This window comes from Drosophila hydei, unplaced genomic scaffold (assembly GCF_003285905.1).
Source record: "Drosophila hydei strain 15085-1641.00,03,60 unplaced genomic scaffold, DhydRS2 tig00000149-arrow-pilon, whole genome shotgun sequence".
NCBI classification, from domain to species: Eukaryota; Metazoa; Arthropoda; class Insecta; order Diptera; family Drosophilidae; genus Drosophila; species Drosophila hydei.
In genome coordinates this window covers 777035-794627 of record NW_022045678.1, presented here as the reverse complement: position 1 = coordinate 794627, position 17593 = coordinate 777035, and the positions used below count along the sequence as shown (strand labels likewise).

The 17593-nt window shown below is 35.9% G+C and overlaps 1 protein-coding gene across 2 annotated transcripts in view; it reads left to right on the top strand.

Moving 5' to 3' along the window:
• LOC111602370 (discoidin domain-containing receptor 2) overlaps positions 1–17593 on the top strand; it is a 153245-nt gene that overhangs the window by 53070 nt on the left and 82582 nt on the right. For both annotated transcript variants that reach the window (XM_030223185.1, XM_023319385.2), the window contains exons 4-6: positions 15181–15412; positions 15802–15949; positions 17299–17478. In XM_030223185.1, the coding sequence (XP_030079045.1) occupies positions 15181–15412; positions 15802–15949; positions 17299–17478 (560 nt within the window). The remainder of the gene's footprint in view (positions 1–15180; positions 15413–15801; positions 15950–17298; positions 17479–17593) is intronic.

Here is a 17593-nt window from a genome sequence, read left to right as displayed (position 1 = left end):
CAGCATCGAATCAAAATCAACGCATTCTCTATTCAAGCTATCCTCGCTTCGGTGGCAGTGAGAACTGAAAGCTGCATTTCATATGCCCCAACGCACAAAACCACAAGGAACAACTTTTCTGCACAAAACTTACAACGTTTTGCAATCAATGGGAACTTCGATTGCGGTTGGAGAGCGGTCGGTCGGTCGGGTGGCCGGGCGGTTGGGCGGTCGCTTGCTCTTGAGCGCTGTGGGTTGAGGGTTACAGGGGTCGAAGCCCTAACATTATGGGGTAATGTCAAAGTCAATGTGAATGCGACCAAATGTCAATGTCGGCTCAAGATAATGTCTGCAACAGTTTCGCTCGCAGTCAAACGGCATTGTCACAGTGCGGCTCACGCTGCGTATGAGCAACAAAGCTGCTTCTTTGCTTCTGCTTGAAACATTCAGTTGATAAAGTGCCAAATTGTTGCTTACTGTGGACTTGTTGTATACTACTCTTTAGGTCAACTTTAAGTTTGACAACTTGAATAGTTATTTATATCATTTCAATGTCAGCTTTAACTTCGTGCTTCGAACAAGGCTTTAATTGAATTTTAGAAATATTTTATATTGCATATTTAAAATAAATATATTTTTAAAGACAACTTTTTTATTTAAGAAAAATATTTTATTTAAAAAAATCTATATTATATTTAGATAAAATTGATATTTAACATAATATATATTTATTTTTTACAAAGAAATTTAATTTAATTCAATAATTTGTGAATATTCTTATTAATTTGAAAGATTTTGGACGGCTTTATGATTATTCAAAACGTATTTGAGCAGTTTGATTAGATTTGATCAATATTAAGTAATGCCTGAGACATAAAAATCATAAGAAGAATCATTAGAAATCATAAGAATCTAATATTGAGGCAAATCTGACTCAGGAGACTGCGATTATAAGCTTACATAATTAGCAAAAATGTCTATTTAATTTTTCTTTTAAATTGGTATTTAAATATTTATATTAGTATTTATAATATGTGTTATCCAAAGATGTGCCAAGATTTGAAAAACATATTGTAATAAAAAATGTGAATGAATGCAACCAGTCTTGACTTTTTGACTTTTTAAAGCAACACAACTATCCACAAAAAATATGCAAACTTACAAAGAGAAAGATGAAGCCTCACTACTCTCAGAGTTTGACAAGTGAAGTAATCAAGACAACCAGATTTGGTCAGCATGATAATATTGCAATCAGGCCACCTAGAGCTTAGCCCTAACAGCGGAATGCCAGAGTTGCCATAAACAGCTTAGGCTTAAGCTCATATTAAAAGAAATATCATTTAATACATCTATGCAGTAGAAAAACACATAATTTTATATTAAATATATATTATATTAATTTTATATTACATTAATTGTATATTATATTATTTATATATTATATTAATTATATTTTTATGCAGAAACCATAATATATTAATCTCTATATTTTAGGAATAGAAAAAGCTTCACTCTACCTTAAGCTCATAAATAATATGACAAATCGCAAAGTACTAAATATTATACTATAATATAAATATATGTACAAAAGAATATTAAATTTTTATAATTATAATATAAAAAAGTAAAGTATAATAATAATATTAGCATAAAAATTATATGTATATTAATCAAAAAGATTCGTAAGTTATTTATTAAACACATCCTTGAGTAAATATCTTAGCTACAAATATTCCGTTCAATTTCTCAAGAATTTTCACACCTAACTCCATCACATTTCACGATTATAATTGAACATTGTGAATGAATGTGAATTTCGTTTTTGCTGGAATGCAAATAATTTGATACACAATTAAACTATTTCTCATTTGCTCGGCTATTTGGTAACTGACAATGTCAGTCAACCAGCCAGTCACCCGTCCAGCTGTCAGTCAGCTGTAAATTTCAAATAACACACATTTGAAATTGTATTACTGTTTGCTCTGAGCTGGTTGTTGCTATTGTTGTCTTAGCTTGTTGTTAATTACGGATTGCGTTATTAATATACGATTATATGTTTAGCTCTAGCTACTGTTAGTTACATTCGATGTTACGTACACATTGTCGGCTGCTGAAGTCGGGATATGTTGGCCACAAATTGGAAACAGCTTACAGTTCGCATTTCGCATTACGCAACAGCATTCCCCACTTCATCCCTTAATTGCCGCATTAGATGCTGCATTTGCTGGTCTGTTAGAAGTCAGTATCCTTGCTACGCCACATTATGCTACAGCAACAACAACAGCGAGCAACCTGCGCCCCAAACCATTCTCCAATTTAGCTCTACTTTTTGGGTTTGTCTGCGGCTGTCGCTCACTTAATCGTTGCCTGTCTGTTTCTCCCTCTCTCTACCACCCTCTCTCTGTCTGTTTGTGGCATTGATTTTCGCTTTTAGCATAGTCTACTTTTAGGCGCAAAGGCACGTCGTGCCCGAGCACTGATTACGGCAGCCAACTGCCAGCTCTTGGCCACTGAAGCAATTGTTGTTAACGCGTTTTCCATTTTATTGCATTAATGTTTGATTTGGTTTTGCTTTAACCGTGCCTCCACGCACCGCTTAATGTCGGCCCGATTGAATTGATTGCTATGTATAGCCCATGTATCTCCGTATCGCCAAGCTCGGTGCCTGTGTATCTGCTGGTCCTTTGTGTTGCTGTTCGTCTTGCTGCTAGTTTCTTTCGCCACTTGTGCGCACTGAATGCCGAATTCGATTTGCTTTCGTTTCGCTTCAGCTGTCAGCAGTATCAAGCGCTTGCCACACGCCCCCACGCACTTCACATGCTGCGTAATGTGTTAATGTGCTTTTTATGTTACAAATGAGTCAATTTTTATGATTTAATGTTACCCAGCGCCTCGTTCAATTCCAATTTTTTGATAACGGTTTGGCATTTCTCTCACATTGATTACCCTCAAAAAAAAAACATACAGAAATACAAAAATATATGGCGCCACGATCCTGTGAAAGCATAAATTTTCTTTGCTTATTGAATTATTTATAACATTTTATTGAATTCCTTTATTGCCACGCATTATTTCTCGCAAACTTTGGCATTGATTTGGGTTATATAAAGGCCAGAGAAAAATATTTAGGCCTCGCTACAGTTGAAAAATAAAAAACTTTTCTCTTTCCGGCTCTTAATTGAAGTAAACTTGCTGTAAAAATGTTTTTTGCTTTCGGCTTGCTCGTTAAGTTAAGCCATTGCCGTCTCTACGGCAACGAGCCGACACCGCTTGGCCAAATTCCTGGCAACACGGCAGAAAAACATGTTTTATTAATTTCATTTATTAAAAATACACCCACACCGACACCCACACACACACACACATACGCACGCTGACGCGCCACGTATGTTATCTTCATTAGATTTTGTCAAGCTACGTCGGCGTTGTCGAGCTCCATGGAATGCTGGCTGTTCGTTCCTACACTTGGCCAAACAAATATTTGCAGCTGGGCGTGTACCGGAAAATTCCATGAAAATTACAACCTCAAGTTAAAGCAGCACAAGGTGTGAACTGTCAAACTAGGTAAGCTCGCAGCTAAATAGCTCAGTCGAAAGCTTTAAGGTGTCTATAAGGAAGTCAACGAGAGCAGTTCAAACTGGTTGGAGTCGTATAGTTATTGGAAGCGTGAGGAAAATAACTTTTCTTAATGTGCCTAGATGTAAACTGTTATTCACAATAATAAACAGCTTGAATTGAATTGAGTTGAATTTCATCGCATAATCGAGCTGATGTTCTGTATGAGCGATAGAATAGAAAGAAAATGGAATGGCGGAATTATATTTTTTACATATTCAAAATTAAGATCCATTTTTTTTATTAAAACTTGTGTTTGAATCATGCCTGAGTAGCGTATCATAATAAAATTCTTAATAAGCTTTATAGTTTAGCAATAGATATAAAGATATATACAAATATTTCTTACTCGCTGCATATTCAACTCTTTCACAATGCTCTATCAAAGTTTGCACAATAAATAGCTGTGTGAAACGGCTAAGCAGCTTGGCTCCAGACCTGGCCATAGCCTCCAACCCATCAACAGGTCAACACAATTGAGTTGCTTTCAGCCAGCAAATTGTGCAGCGCGCATGCGTAACGCGAAGCCTCAGCAGCAGCAGCAGCAGCAGCAACAGCAGTAATAGCATCAACAGCTGCAACATTAGTGGTAGCATTGGCAATGCCAGTTAAATTTAAATACGCCGAGCAAATAACGTGGAATTGTTTGCGGCGGTAATTGAAAGGCAAATAGGACGGCAATGTCGACAACAAGTTGAAAAGTGGCCAGAAGCCTGTGGAGACTGCGCATGTGCAGCCGACAACAATGCGACCGAGACGACCCGGCGACAACTCAATCGAGTGTGTGTGAGGGCTACGCCCAGTCAGTCAGTTGGCTCTATTTGCCTACGCATAGCTCTATGGAGTTGCGACTGTTTGCACAAAACGTTTTCACTCAGACAACTGCAACTGCAACTGCAGCCGAGAAAAGATACAAACAAAACAGTTACAGCTTCTTGTCTATTTTTATTTGATCAAGAGTGACATTAGAGCTGGGAGAGAGAAAGAGATCTTTAGGTAACTATATGCATATTTGAGCAGCTGTAGCGGCATTCACATTAAGAATGCAAGATTAGAAAAGGCATGCGAGTAGGCAGCAGTTGGTAGAAACTGCAGCAGTGGGTAGAGAGCTATATGAAGTTAGTTTAAGCAAGAGCAAGCCGGAAGGGTTATCAAGGTTAAGTCAAGCTCGTTAAATGTGTGAAGTGCATTGTCTGCAAGAGATAAAAAGACTCTTAATTGCTAATGGTAAATTTTTTGACAGGAAACCTAACGGCTTAAGATATAACTATGCGGGCAATAGGAGCATGAAAGCTTTATTGTTTATTGTGCAAGATGAAATCATGTTAAGATAAGAAAGATGTTTATATATCTAAAAGATGAAGTTACGGAAATGTATCAAGGAATTGAAAATAATTTATTATTGTTTAATGTTTTATAAACTAACACGAAATATTCCACTTGGATGAATCGTCATCTTCTTCTGCTTCTTCTGCTGCGCCACATAGCATTTAGTTGCTTAAAATGCTTTCATCACTTGAGCTGTCATCATTTAGAAAATATGACAAGCCATTAAGACAAAAGTCAGCGAAGGCGTGACCTCTCGCAGTGGCAGGCTGTGACTCGAAGCGGAACTGCGGCGGGCCACGTTCTATAAAAGATGACTTTGTCACAGTTATTGCGCCCTGGCAATAATGACTCGAGAAAGCTGCAGCAACAAAGCAGTAGAACAAACTTGACAGAGCGCAGCCAAAGAAACTGCATGACTAAAGCCGACTTGCAGAAAGTGGCGAAAGAGAAAAGGAAAAACAGCTGCCAAAAGAAAAGTAAATGGAAAATAGAAAATGGAAAATGACATGCGGCGGTTACAACTTGTGCTTGGATTCGTTTTCCAACAGGCCGCAAAAATATAAAAGCATACAATCCAAATGCCGGCAACACTTTACAGAAGCCAAGCAAACATAACAACAGCCAGCGGTTAGGGGATCGCGGAAGGAAAATGGTAAAAAATGGAAAAAAATGGGAAAAAAAAACTGCAAAAGAGTTTTGCATTTTGTGTGCCATTGTGTCAAGTGGAAATTGCACGGAGACGATGGCGAAAACCTAGAAAAATGGCAAACACGCCGCAGCGCTGACAACGGAAAAGATGACAATAAAAATGGTGGCTAGGGCTTAGGCGAAATAGCAACAACAGCGCCAACAGCAGCAACTACAACATAGCGACGTCAACGGCTTAAAGTTCAATGGAAAAATATGAAAAGCAAAATGGCGACAGCAGCTTCTAAAATGTCAGAGACGTGCGACGAGGTGCCCGCCATTAGCGTTTTATGGCACAGCCCAAGAAATCGATAAAAAGACGCACATGTCTTTGTTATTGTTGTTATTGTTGTTGTTGCTATTGCTGTCCATTCGCTTCGTGTGCAATTTGCGCTATACAAGGGTTAAAGCCAGCCTCAGTCAGAGTCTCAGTCAGAGTTTGCCTCTTTGTTTTTGCTGTAATCATAAAAGCATAACACAAAAGCCATTATGCTATATGTACATAGCCAGCCCTTAGCAAAGGCCAGCAAAATATGACTAAGGCAGACTCTAATGTGGGCTATATAAGCTATATGTATGTATTTATACAAAGGCAGAGAAAGCAGCGAAAGCGACTTGTAATAGGCAGCAAAGGGAGAGAGAGCGCGGGAAGCCTCCTTGGCATATGCACTTTTTAAAGCGTGACTAGCTGAAAACACAAAGAAGAGACTTTGAGATTTCTTTAAAGGGTATAGAAAAGTATATATTGAAAATTACTATATATTAAGTAAATTTATATATTGACAAAAATATTACCAATTGCGTTTATTATCAAAAACTTCAACTTATATTGAAAGTAGTACACAAAGATTTTGAAGATGTTTTTTGAATAGCATTTAAAAATATTTATTAAAAATAATTGTTGTTGATTTATTAGCCTTTTTAGGAAGTAAATGTTTTCTCATATATGAAAAGTATTTCAAATCAAGAATAAGCTAATTCATATACTTGTTTATATCACTTAAAATAAATCTTTCTGTGAAGAATATTAAATTTGAAGAAAAGAGTGCTCTACTCAGGGGTATCTGGCTGGAGATACCTTTGAAGTCAATATATATACAGAACAGATAACACTTACACATACAGAGACAATTACACTGTGGGAAATTAGTTATTAAATGAATTAAGTGAAAGCTACATAAATTTCCATTTATAATGGGTTTAAGCTACAAATTGATTATCTCACAACTGTCTTCAGCTATTACTTCCACATTAGCCTACAATGTTATAATAGTATTAAATATTCTCTATAAAAACTAAACATAATATAAGCTTAAGTGAAATTTCTACTAAAACTCAATACTCCACCATGTTATATAAAAGTCTTCAAATAGAACATATAAAATACAACACAACTAATAGAGACTTACTTAGAATCATATCTTACTGCCAAGCCTAGTAAAATCATCTCGAAATTTACTTTATTACTTTCGTTAATTTTTACTTTCGTTAATTGTTACTTTCGTTAATTTTCCTATATTTCACAACGCATTCTCTAATACCTCAGTTGGCTGCCACAGCCCGTCCCAGTCGACATTCAGCTCAATGTCAATCTATTTGGTTGCCATAATAATGGGAAGGTATTGCCACGCTTAGGTACGTGGCAACAGCCAATTACAGACATCTGACGCTCATTTTGGGGCTAAAAATTAATTTGTTAAAGGATTGGGCGCAAGTCCTGCTTCAAGTTTTTCCCACCAAAAACGCAAGCGTCAAGCACACTTCAAGCTTAGCAAAATATTTTGGTAAAAAGTGCAAAAAAAAAAGAAGAATATAAGAAAATAGAAAAATTTAATTAAAAACTCGGCGAATTGACGCGGCGACTGCTACTGCCGCTGCCAGGCGCTAGGAGGCGCTGAGCCGCGTTGAGCGATAGAAACAAAGGCAGCAGCTATTGTTTTTGCCACAGGGTATATGGTAAAGGGTGGCCTTTGAAACGGCGGCGGCGACGTCTTTATGACAATCGTAAAAAATAATTTTTAGTAGCTTACAAGCCGTTGGCGAGAAGGCAGTCGGAGATGGAAGCAGAAGTAAAGCTCGTTGCCTTGGCATTTTAATTGCATCAAGTGTCATTAAAAACGTTGAAAGAAAAATTGGAAATTAAATGAAAAATAAATATGTGTGGGTGAGCGTAAGAGCGAGCGCAAACGAACGAGTTGAAGCTGAGGCAGCCCTTAAGCAGCACACACATACACCCACACACACACACATGCATCCACATTTCTATAAACACACATATGAAATTGAAAACGCAAATATTTTGCCGTCACCTGTGTTTTTCTAACACTTCTCACAATTGGCACAGGTTGGCCAAGAGCGAGAAGCAAAGCGAGCGGGTGGCAGTGGAACCCTTCTGGATGTACTACTTATTAGACAGCCCCAAAGCATGTTGGGGACATACGAACATATGTGGCTGTACACTGCAAAGCGGTAAGCCGCTTAAGTTTTGTCTTGGACCCCAACGCACACACACACACACACACACATATAAAGCAAAAGTTAAGTTGGCCCAAACCAAACGAACTTCATTCAGTGCAAATCAGCTTAACTTTTTGCGCCATAAACTCTAAAATAGCATATTTTTCAAGCCCATCTTATGTGTGGGCGAGCAACCTTAAAGACTAGCCGTCGACCCCCCAAAAACTTGAAATCTAGACAACCTCATTAAAAATAGGAAAACAGCTAGCAAACAAGCTGAAAACGAAACTTGATAAAGACTCTGTTTCGTATGCATGGACCCACAAAAAAGGATACGCAAATGCAAAAGCAAAGAATATAGGAAAAAAACCCCACACACACACAGACACACACTCGCTTATACATCAGCCTAGAGGCAAAATCTTGTCGGTAAAAGGGTCGCCTTAGCCTTAGTAAAAGTTTGCATTGTGCTTAGCACAACAAACCAATTGGGCATTTAAGCTACAGGATACTTCCTCTATATATGCAAATTCGATTTTGCATAGACCAAAACGCACAATAAATATGCCAAAACGGACGAGAGTTGTATTGTATAAGAGCATTTAAATAAATAATGGACTCCAGTGTTTGCTGCATTGTAAGAAAGTCAATAGACAAATTAACAGAATGGATTCCAAGAGACTCACATGGAAAACAACAACAGCATTTTTATACAAATAAAGTGAAGAAATCTTGTAATTTCTGTTTTTTTTTTTAAAGTACTTAAAAGATACTCAACAAAAAATGACTTAAGCGTATTGAGTTTAATGTTATTTACTCAATACTTATTTACTCAATATATACTTATACTTATTTACTTATTTACTCAAGATATATGAGATTACGCTTAGAGAAGTTAAATTTATATAAAAGAGAGATATCAACTGAGGTTTTAGAGATTTGATATTAGCTGAAATGTGATATTTTATGAGTTCGATGCTTAGGTTAATGAAAGATTTAATTTATTTTGAGCGTAGCAAAATTTAAATTTAGTTTTTTATGATTTTTTATTTAAGTTCAAAATAGTTTCCTGCAACTCATGCAATACAAGTAATAATGAATAATAATAATAAAAGTAATAAATAAATAAATTTAGATAAATATTTAAGCTACTTGTTTTTGTGTTTTTTATATTTTATATTTAATAAAAAAAAGATATGTATTATTTAAGAAACTCATTCTAATTTAAAGAAATACTACCAACGCTTTGATTTAAATTTCATTTGATATAAGAAGTCTCATTCGTACAAATAAACTGACCTACTTCATAATTTATTGCATTTAGATAAAGACTAAATAAATCTCATATACTAAACGCTTATCTAATACTTTTCTCGTTGCCAACTTTCTATTTTATTACCTCTATTATCTGGTTGCGTCATATAATACATTATTATATTATGTAAAATGAAAAGTTTGCCTTACTTTTGCAAAATACTATCAACATTGGCAAACAATTTATTAGCAGCTGGCTTTGCTGTCATCCGCAGCCAATGCAGCGCTGTTACGTGCCATATGAGGCCGCCATAGAGCCACATATTCGTATTCGTGCATATATTTTCATAATTATCTAAATAAATGTGTGTAAGGCCACAGCGAACACACACGATACACAAGTGAAAGCGACATGAATTTATATTAAAAACGAGTAGAACTTTACCACAGTAACCGGGTAACGAGTAGCCCATAAATGTATCTCTGAGATACATACATGTGTGTGTGTGTGTATCTGTTTGGTTGACTCTAATTTCAGCCACGTTTACAGCCATTCCCGGCATGGCTTGGGCGCATAAAGTAACACAAGACCTAGTTAGAGCTGCCAGACAACTAAATGTGCCCTGACTATGTATAAGTGTGTGTGTGTGTGTAAAAATGCAACATTACGGTCACTTAGTTGTGTTGGTTTTCGTGGTCGGGCACCTTGCAACTGTTAGCTGGGCTGTGTGTGCTGCAGTTATGCGATAGCTGCATCCTTTTATGGCATATTTTAGTAGCTTTGCCTAAATAAAAGTGGCGCTAGGTGCCATTTCCTGCTGCTGACCATAACGTGCCAAACTATGCACAGGATAACGCACACTCACACACACACACCCATGCACTGGCTGGAAAGAAGAATGCAACAATTTGCTGTAAAGCGAAACCTCAGCTGCTCGGCAAAGTTTGCTGTGAAGGAAAAGCAAGCGAAAATATTTGTATGCTAGCATAAAATTTTCGCACGGCATATTTCGGACTCGTTTTTGCACTGCATACTTTTCTGCGCCACCCCAAGGATGGAGAAATATTTAAGAAAAATAAGTATATATATATTTATATATATACAAAACCAAGTTTCGGGTGTTATGTAGCCGTGGCAGCAGTATAAGTATCCAAGTATCTGCCTCGTTAGTCGTAAATGAGAAGGCGTCACAAACGCCAACAACGAAGCTAATGAAAACCTTCAACTGAATGCGAAATGCAAAATGATGCTGGCTGCTCCAGACGAGTGTAAAGCATACTTATCGGGCTCCTGCATAACAAGCTCAGCTCGAATTTCAGGCCTGCATTATGTAAGTAGAGCACGCTTTTAGGCATTCCAGCCGTTTGGCCAACAGACGCCACCAGACATGCTTTACCTATGGCTCTGCCTCTGCCTGATGCCCATAATTTGCCCAATTTGAATGCGCATTGAGAAAACATTTGCAGCCTTGTCATGCAAATGATGGTAAAGTGCCATCCCAGGTGACCCATATGTTAACGGTAATAAACAGCTTTAGTCGTGAGAAAATGATACGAAAGAGTGAAGAAGAAAAAAATGATGCAAAAGGATGCGACTAACAGATGCCCTAACATAGCTGGCAGAAAATATATAATAAATAATTTCAATTTAAATAAAATTGTTCAGACTTTGAATAAAATATTTAATAATTAAAAAACAAGTCAAAATACGATTTTTAAACTAGTTTTCATTAATTGAATTGACGCAATATTTTCTATAGAAATATTTTAACTAAATATTATAATATAAAAACTATAAATCTTCTAAATACAATTTTTGGTAGTGTTTTAAAAATAAATGTTATAATTTTGTAATATTTTTTCTCTTTAAAATTTTATGGTACCTTAATTTAAATATAATAAAATTAAAATTTAATATATATAGAAAACCAATACTAAAATATCCGGCATTCCACAATATACAAATTGTATAAGAATTGCAAATCATTTGGTCTTTTCTACTCAAATTCCATGACAATTTCTTAATATCCTCCGTTTGTTAGCTCACAAAAGCTAAAAGTCAAATGTCAAGCCCAGCCTCGCCGCACACCGGTCCGCACATCTCATTGGATTTATGACAACAAAATTGATATTAATGTGGAAAACTCGCGAACCAAACGGTAGGCGTGGCAAGTCAGAGTCAACTTGGTGGCCTCTGCTGCCTATTTTGCATATGAGATCCGTTCCCTTGGCCCATACGGCCTGCTGTCTCGTGTTGTAAACCGCGATTAACGTAAATAGCGGAAAAAATGGCGTACAGTAACAGCAGCAGCAAAAAAATATGGAACAGATAGAGGGACACACACACACACACAATCGCGCAGAATGTGCCACAGCAGCAACAGCAAAGCCCCAGTTCGAGTCAGCACCAAAGCCAGCACATAATGTAGGTCATGGCGGGATATGGATGAGTTTACTCTAGTGGAGATGCCCTCCCTCTCTTTTTCTCTACACATCCCCTTTCGGCTGTCCCCGCCAGGCATTGCTGTGCGCTAGGATAAAGTGTTCATATGTTTGTACGTCGCCTGCCAAGCGGAAAATTTGTAGCAATTTCCATGGAAAGCTGCAACTGCTGATGCGGCCGCTGTTGATGTTGCTGCTACTGCAACAGTCGCAGTTAATTAGCAGTTGAAGTTTTTTATTATGAGATTGGCGATTAGCTAGACACAAGCTCTGTCAGTATTCGCTTTTGCGTAACAATATTGCACTATGCTAAAGTTTATCTCAAAATTGTGCTCAACTAAATGCTTATCATTTTTATTACACTAAGAGAAATTTTATATTTTTTTGAATATTTTTTGTATTTAAACCTAATGTTTTTATTTTAAATGATGATTCTTAATGCTGAAAGTAATTTAGCCTAAAATGGCTTTTATGGATCAATTTCAAAATTTCCTGAGCTTCAAATTTAACTTCATTAAAGCTTTTGACTAGACAGATAAATACATATATGTTTTTGAGAATAAACACTTGTTAGTGAACGAAAAACCAAATTCAGAAGGCTATACTAAATCCACTTGTTAAATTACACAACCCAGCAATATTTGATATAACTTAGTAATCAAGAGTTAGACTAACACAAGTCTGAAATTAAAATATACCTCACACTATATAGTCCGATTAGCCATGCTTTCGTAGACATATCGACTATATCCTCTGAAACATATAGTCCAAAACTGAGATTATTATAATACCCTTGACAGATTAAATCGAACAACAACAGAGACAACACTGTCTAGAGAAATCGCCAGAGTATATCTACAAAAAGCACAAATATCTATAAAAATAAAAATGAAAAAACAACTTAATCCTTCGGGAGAGTTAATACGTTTCACTCAAAGAACTTTCACTGCAATTTTCAACTGGGTCAAAACAAATACAAAAAATAAATAGATACATGCAACATGTTGCGCAAACACAAATATCCATAAAAACAATTCCATAAACAGTGCTCCCCTAGCTCTGGATACATCTCAATTTATGTCTTTATGCTGTGCAGTCTATAGAAAACTGTGCAAATTGTTTAAATGACTTTGCATGAGTCAATAACTTGCATGATTTACTGCACTTTCGACACCCCTTGCAGTGCGCTTTATTCTAATACAAGCAGAACTGCAAACTAGATGAAATATGAATATGAACATATAGCGTATGCCACACACAGACAAAGCCACAGAGTGAGAGAGACCAACGCATACAACAAACAGCCTGTGTGTATGTTTGTAAGGAAATTGTCGCAATGCAGTTGCAGTTTTTGAGTTTGGCGAAAAAGTTGGCGTTTGAGTTTCGAGTCGAGTTGAATTTTCCATTTTCCCAGGGACGAAAGTTGTAGCAGCAGCGCATCGTGTGGTTAACTTTTTGTTTTTGTGTGTTTTTTTTTTTCGTTTTATTTTCGGCTACTTTACGCCAGTTTGGAAATTGAAAGTGAAAACTGCCGCAGCTGTTGAGGAAATAATTCATAAATTGAGCGCGAATGTTGCGGCAAAATAAAAAAGTTGAAAAGTCATTTAGAGCGAATGATGATTTAGTATGCAAATTGACGCCTTGACACATAACAAATATTATTGAAATAGCATTGGCACAGTATTTGAATCGCCTAAGGAGAGTTCCATTTTTAACGTGGTAACCAAATTGTATAATAATGAACTAATTGGCATAATGTTTTAAAATTGATTTCTTACTACATTTTACCGGTGATAATCTAATGGAAATGCAAAAGGCAGCTCGACTATGCAATACCCGAAACGCTACGCAGAATCAGCTTTTCTATGTTTTTTTTTTCAAGACTTTTATACAGGCATTCACAGATTTGTATAAATTATTAGTAGCCTTTAAGTAACTTTCACTGCACTAACTAAAAGAATATTCATATAAAATCTATTGGATTCTAATGCCGCTAGACTGTCGAGTAATTTAACTCACAACTCGCATTCCGCAGTTGACTCCGACACGCGGATTTCAGAATTGGCAGAGCCCATTCAAAGAGCGCGGCATTGATTAGATTAAGGTCGTTTTCTATTTAAGAGAAAAATTATACAAGAGGTGTAAGATTAGTTAAAGTCCAGCTTTAAGCATTCCATACTCATACAAAAATATATATATTAATATACATATCAAGCTTTTAGCTTTTGTACTTTACAAAATGTTGATACTCATGGAAATAGAGACATGCAGAGAAAAAGACATAGCTGAATCAAGTAGTATATCATACAGGTCGTAAATATATTATTTTAGGACTTTACAACGACTGTCTATTTTTTTAAAATACATTTTACCATTCCCTTTGCTCAACTAAATTAAAATTATATATAAATTATAATAATTTAAATTTAAATTCACATTTATAGCTTATTAATTGGAAAATATTTGACAAATTAACACAAATAGTTAAGCTATTGTTTGATTGAATACTTAACTCCGTTAACTCATAGTCCAACAATTTTCAATCCATAGATACTTATAGTCGTTGAAGCGTCGCTTTGAAGTGGTCGCCACGCACAATTGGCAATCAATGCGTGTTTTATTCTGGCAAAAGGATCAAGCTTATTGCTGTCCACGCACGCACAGCTAACGACATTTAATTACAAGCAGCACATAGCACACTCGATATGCAGCTCAATTACATGCACATTCGACGAATTAAAAAAAAAATATGCCAATTTTAAATTTAATTAAATAATTAACGCCAATGCAAATGACTGTGAAAAACAGCAGACAGATCGAAATCAAGTTTACAGCAAATACTGAAAAAATTGTGACATGAACGCCTGGCAATAAACATGCAATGGGCGTGGTCAGGCGCTGAGTCAATCAATATAAATTCAAATTAATTATTGATAAATTCTGTTTATAATCAACGAAAAGTAAAAAGAATTTATATTTAGCTTGACAAAAGTGAGGATACTTGTATAAATGACAATAAATATTTAATCATTCAAATTAACAAATGATACTTGAAAAAAATAATGGAATAATATATGTTAACTGGATAGAGATGTTTAATTTGCCCTTGTAGTCATATTGACTTTTGACTTTTAACTACATTTAATAAAGGTAGTGAGATGACTTTATTATTAATGATAAGTTACAGTGATAAAACGCAGATCAAGGACCATATCCATGTTCTAAATGGCAGAGCTATGCGAGAAATAAATATATTTTTAAAGATATATTTTATTAAATATTTTTAAATTTTTATATTAAAATATTCGTATAAAGTTTGAAATGGAATAAAACATATTTAAAAATATCTATAATTTATATTACACCTGGTCTCTTTATTAATATTTAATATACATTTTTATATGTATTTCTTTACAGACTCAAGGTGGATAATAATGGTGGTGCCTGGTGTCCCAAGCACATGGTCTCACGTGGTCTTAAGGAATATCTGCAAATTGATCTGCTGCAGGTGCATTTGGTGAGCGCCATACGCACACAGGGTCGCTTTGGCAAAGGTCAGGGCCAGGAATATACGGAGGCATATGTGCTTGAATACTGGCGGCCGGGCTTTGAGAAATGGCTGCGTTGGAAGAACCACCAGGGCAAAGAGGTGAGTGCCAAGCCTCTCTCACCATTCACACATTAATCACGCGAACGGGTCGACTGGTGCGGCGGATAAGCATCGCAATAACCGCTAGCAACGAAACAGATACAAAATGTATCTTTACATCTTTAGGCTGTGAAATTTACGTGCGAATTATCGCGAGCTTAGCAAGAATTGCGTAGGTGTCCCTCGATTAAGCTGGCCCAGGCTGGCTGAGCCCCGAAACCGTTCCATCGATTTATTATGTGCAGGCTAAGAAAATCAATTTGAACGCTTTTGTTTTTTTCTCTCAATATTTCTTTTTGCTTTTTTATGGCCAAAGAGCTCGAATTCCCCCACCTACACAGAGCTGGAGCATTAATAACGTTTTTTCTTTCTTGTTTTTTGCTTTGCAGATACTTCCTGGCAATATAAACACCTACAGCGAGGTGGAGAACGTGCTGCAGCCCAGCATCTTTGCGTCCAAGGTGCGCATCTATCCCTACAGTCAGTACGATCGCACCGTTTGCCTGCGCGCCGAGATCGTTGGTTGTGCCTGGGAAGGTAAGTGGTCCATAGCCATAGCCATGAATTATACCAAACATTACTTGCCTCTCTTGTCCCGCATCCCCTAAACACCCATTCAACTTTGTGGTCGCACTTGTTCATGCCCTGCGGCGGGCAAACACCTAAAGTATCTCTTAGCTCTTTGGCTGGTCTGAAAAAAAAAAACGAAGTTATCTAGAGACAAATCGAAGCTGTCATACACTCGCAAATAAGTATTTGGTATATGATTATATAAATAGATTTTCTTTATGCAAGTTCTTGGTATAGAATATATATAGAACAACACATAAGCAGCTTGTATAAGCAGATTAATATATGCCCTTATAGAACATATTTTCCAAGATTTCCTATTCACTTACTAAAATTTAAGCAAAAAATATATATTCATTTTTTTTATTTCTTTTACCACATTCGTAAAATTCATAAATAAATCAGCAAAATTAAAAAATAAATATTCCAAAATTATTGAAAATATATTTATACATTTTTAATCTATTTTCTATTTTATTGTAATATATTAATTTGTAATGCATTTGTTATATGAATAATTAAATCAATAAAACATAAGAAAATATATAGATATAATATATAAATATATTTTCATATTTTATTTATGGTTTAATTCAATCAACAAGATTTTTTTAAAAAAATCTGGAATTCATACTTTTTTAATCATTTAATATTTAATATCATTATTATTTTTAACAATTTACTTCATTCCTTATTATTTTATTTTGTATATAGCTTATTAAAAATGCTATATAATAAAAACAATTTCATTAATATATTTAATATATTAATATTTTTACATTCGAAATTCTTATTGCTGTGCGCATTCCATATTTCCAGCTTAAAAAAATAAATTAAAAATCTGAATATTAGTCATATTCAACGACAAAGCTTTCTTACAGAGCATATTTAAAAATCAAAGTACCTTGAAGTTCGTTAATGTATGAAAAAGTATCTATAAGCATGCAATCAAGCGTGCGACCGGTTTTGATGACTTTGTTTTGCATTTGCGCGCGACCCCAGAGCTGAAAGTTAGTTAGTTTCTTTTATTGTTTTATTAAAGGTCTCGTCGTTGCGGCTAAGTTGTGGGCCCCGTTGCATGCCGCATACTTAATTTACAGTTTTTAAGCAAATTTATTGCATTCTTAGTCCAATAATTTAAATTCTTTTTAATGTAATTTCAACATGAGCCAGTGCTTGGGCATAAAATAGGATTATAATTACGAGTAGCTGCACTCGACTCAAAATATGACGCCACAAATCGTCTTAAATTGCGGTCTACCTTTCACTAGCTCTCCATATTCATCTCTGTGCTTATTTCTCTTGCTATCTTGCAGAGGGCATTGTCGCCTACAGCATTCCGAAAGGTGTGCAACGAGGTATGGAAATCGATCTATCCGATAAAACCTATGATGGACACGAAGAGGGCGATCGTTTTGTAAATGGACTTGGCCAGTTGGTGGATGGGCAGCGAGGCAAGGACAACTTTCGCATGGACATCAATGGCTTTGGTAAAGGTAAACACATATTGTACTAGTTACACAAACTCAAAAGTTTCGTCTGGTAGTCCATGTGCCTGCCACATAAAATATTTTAGTCTAGACTGTTTTAGTTACTGCTCGGGATCCACAT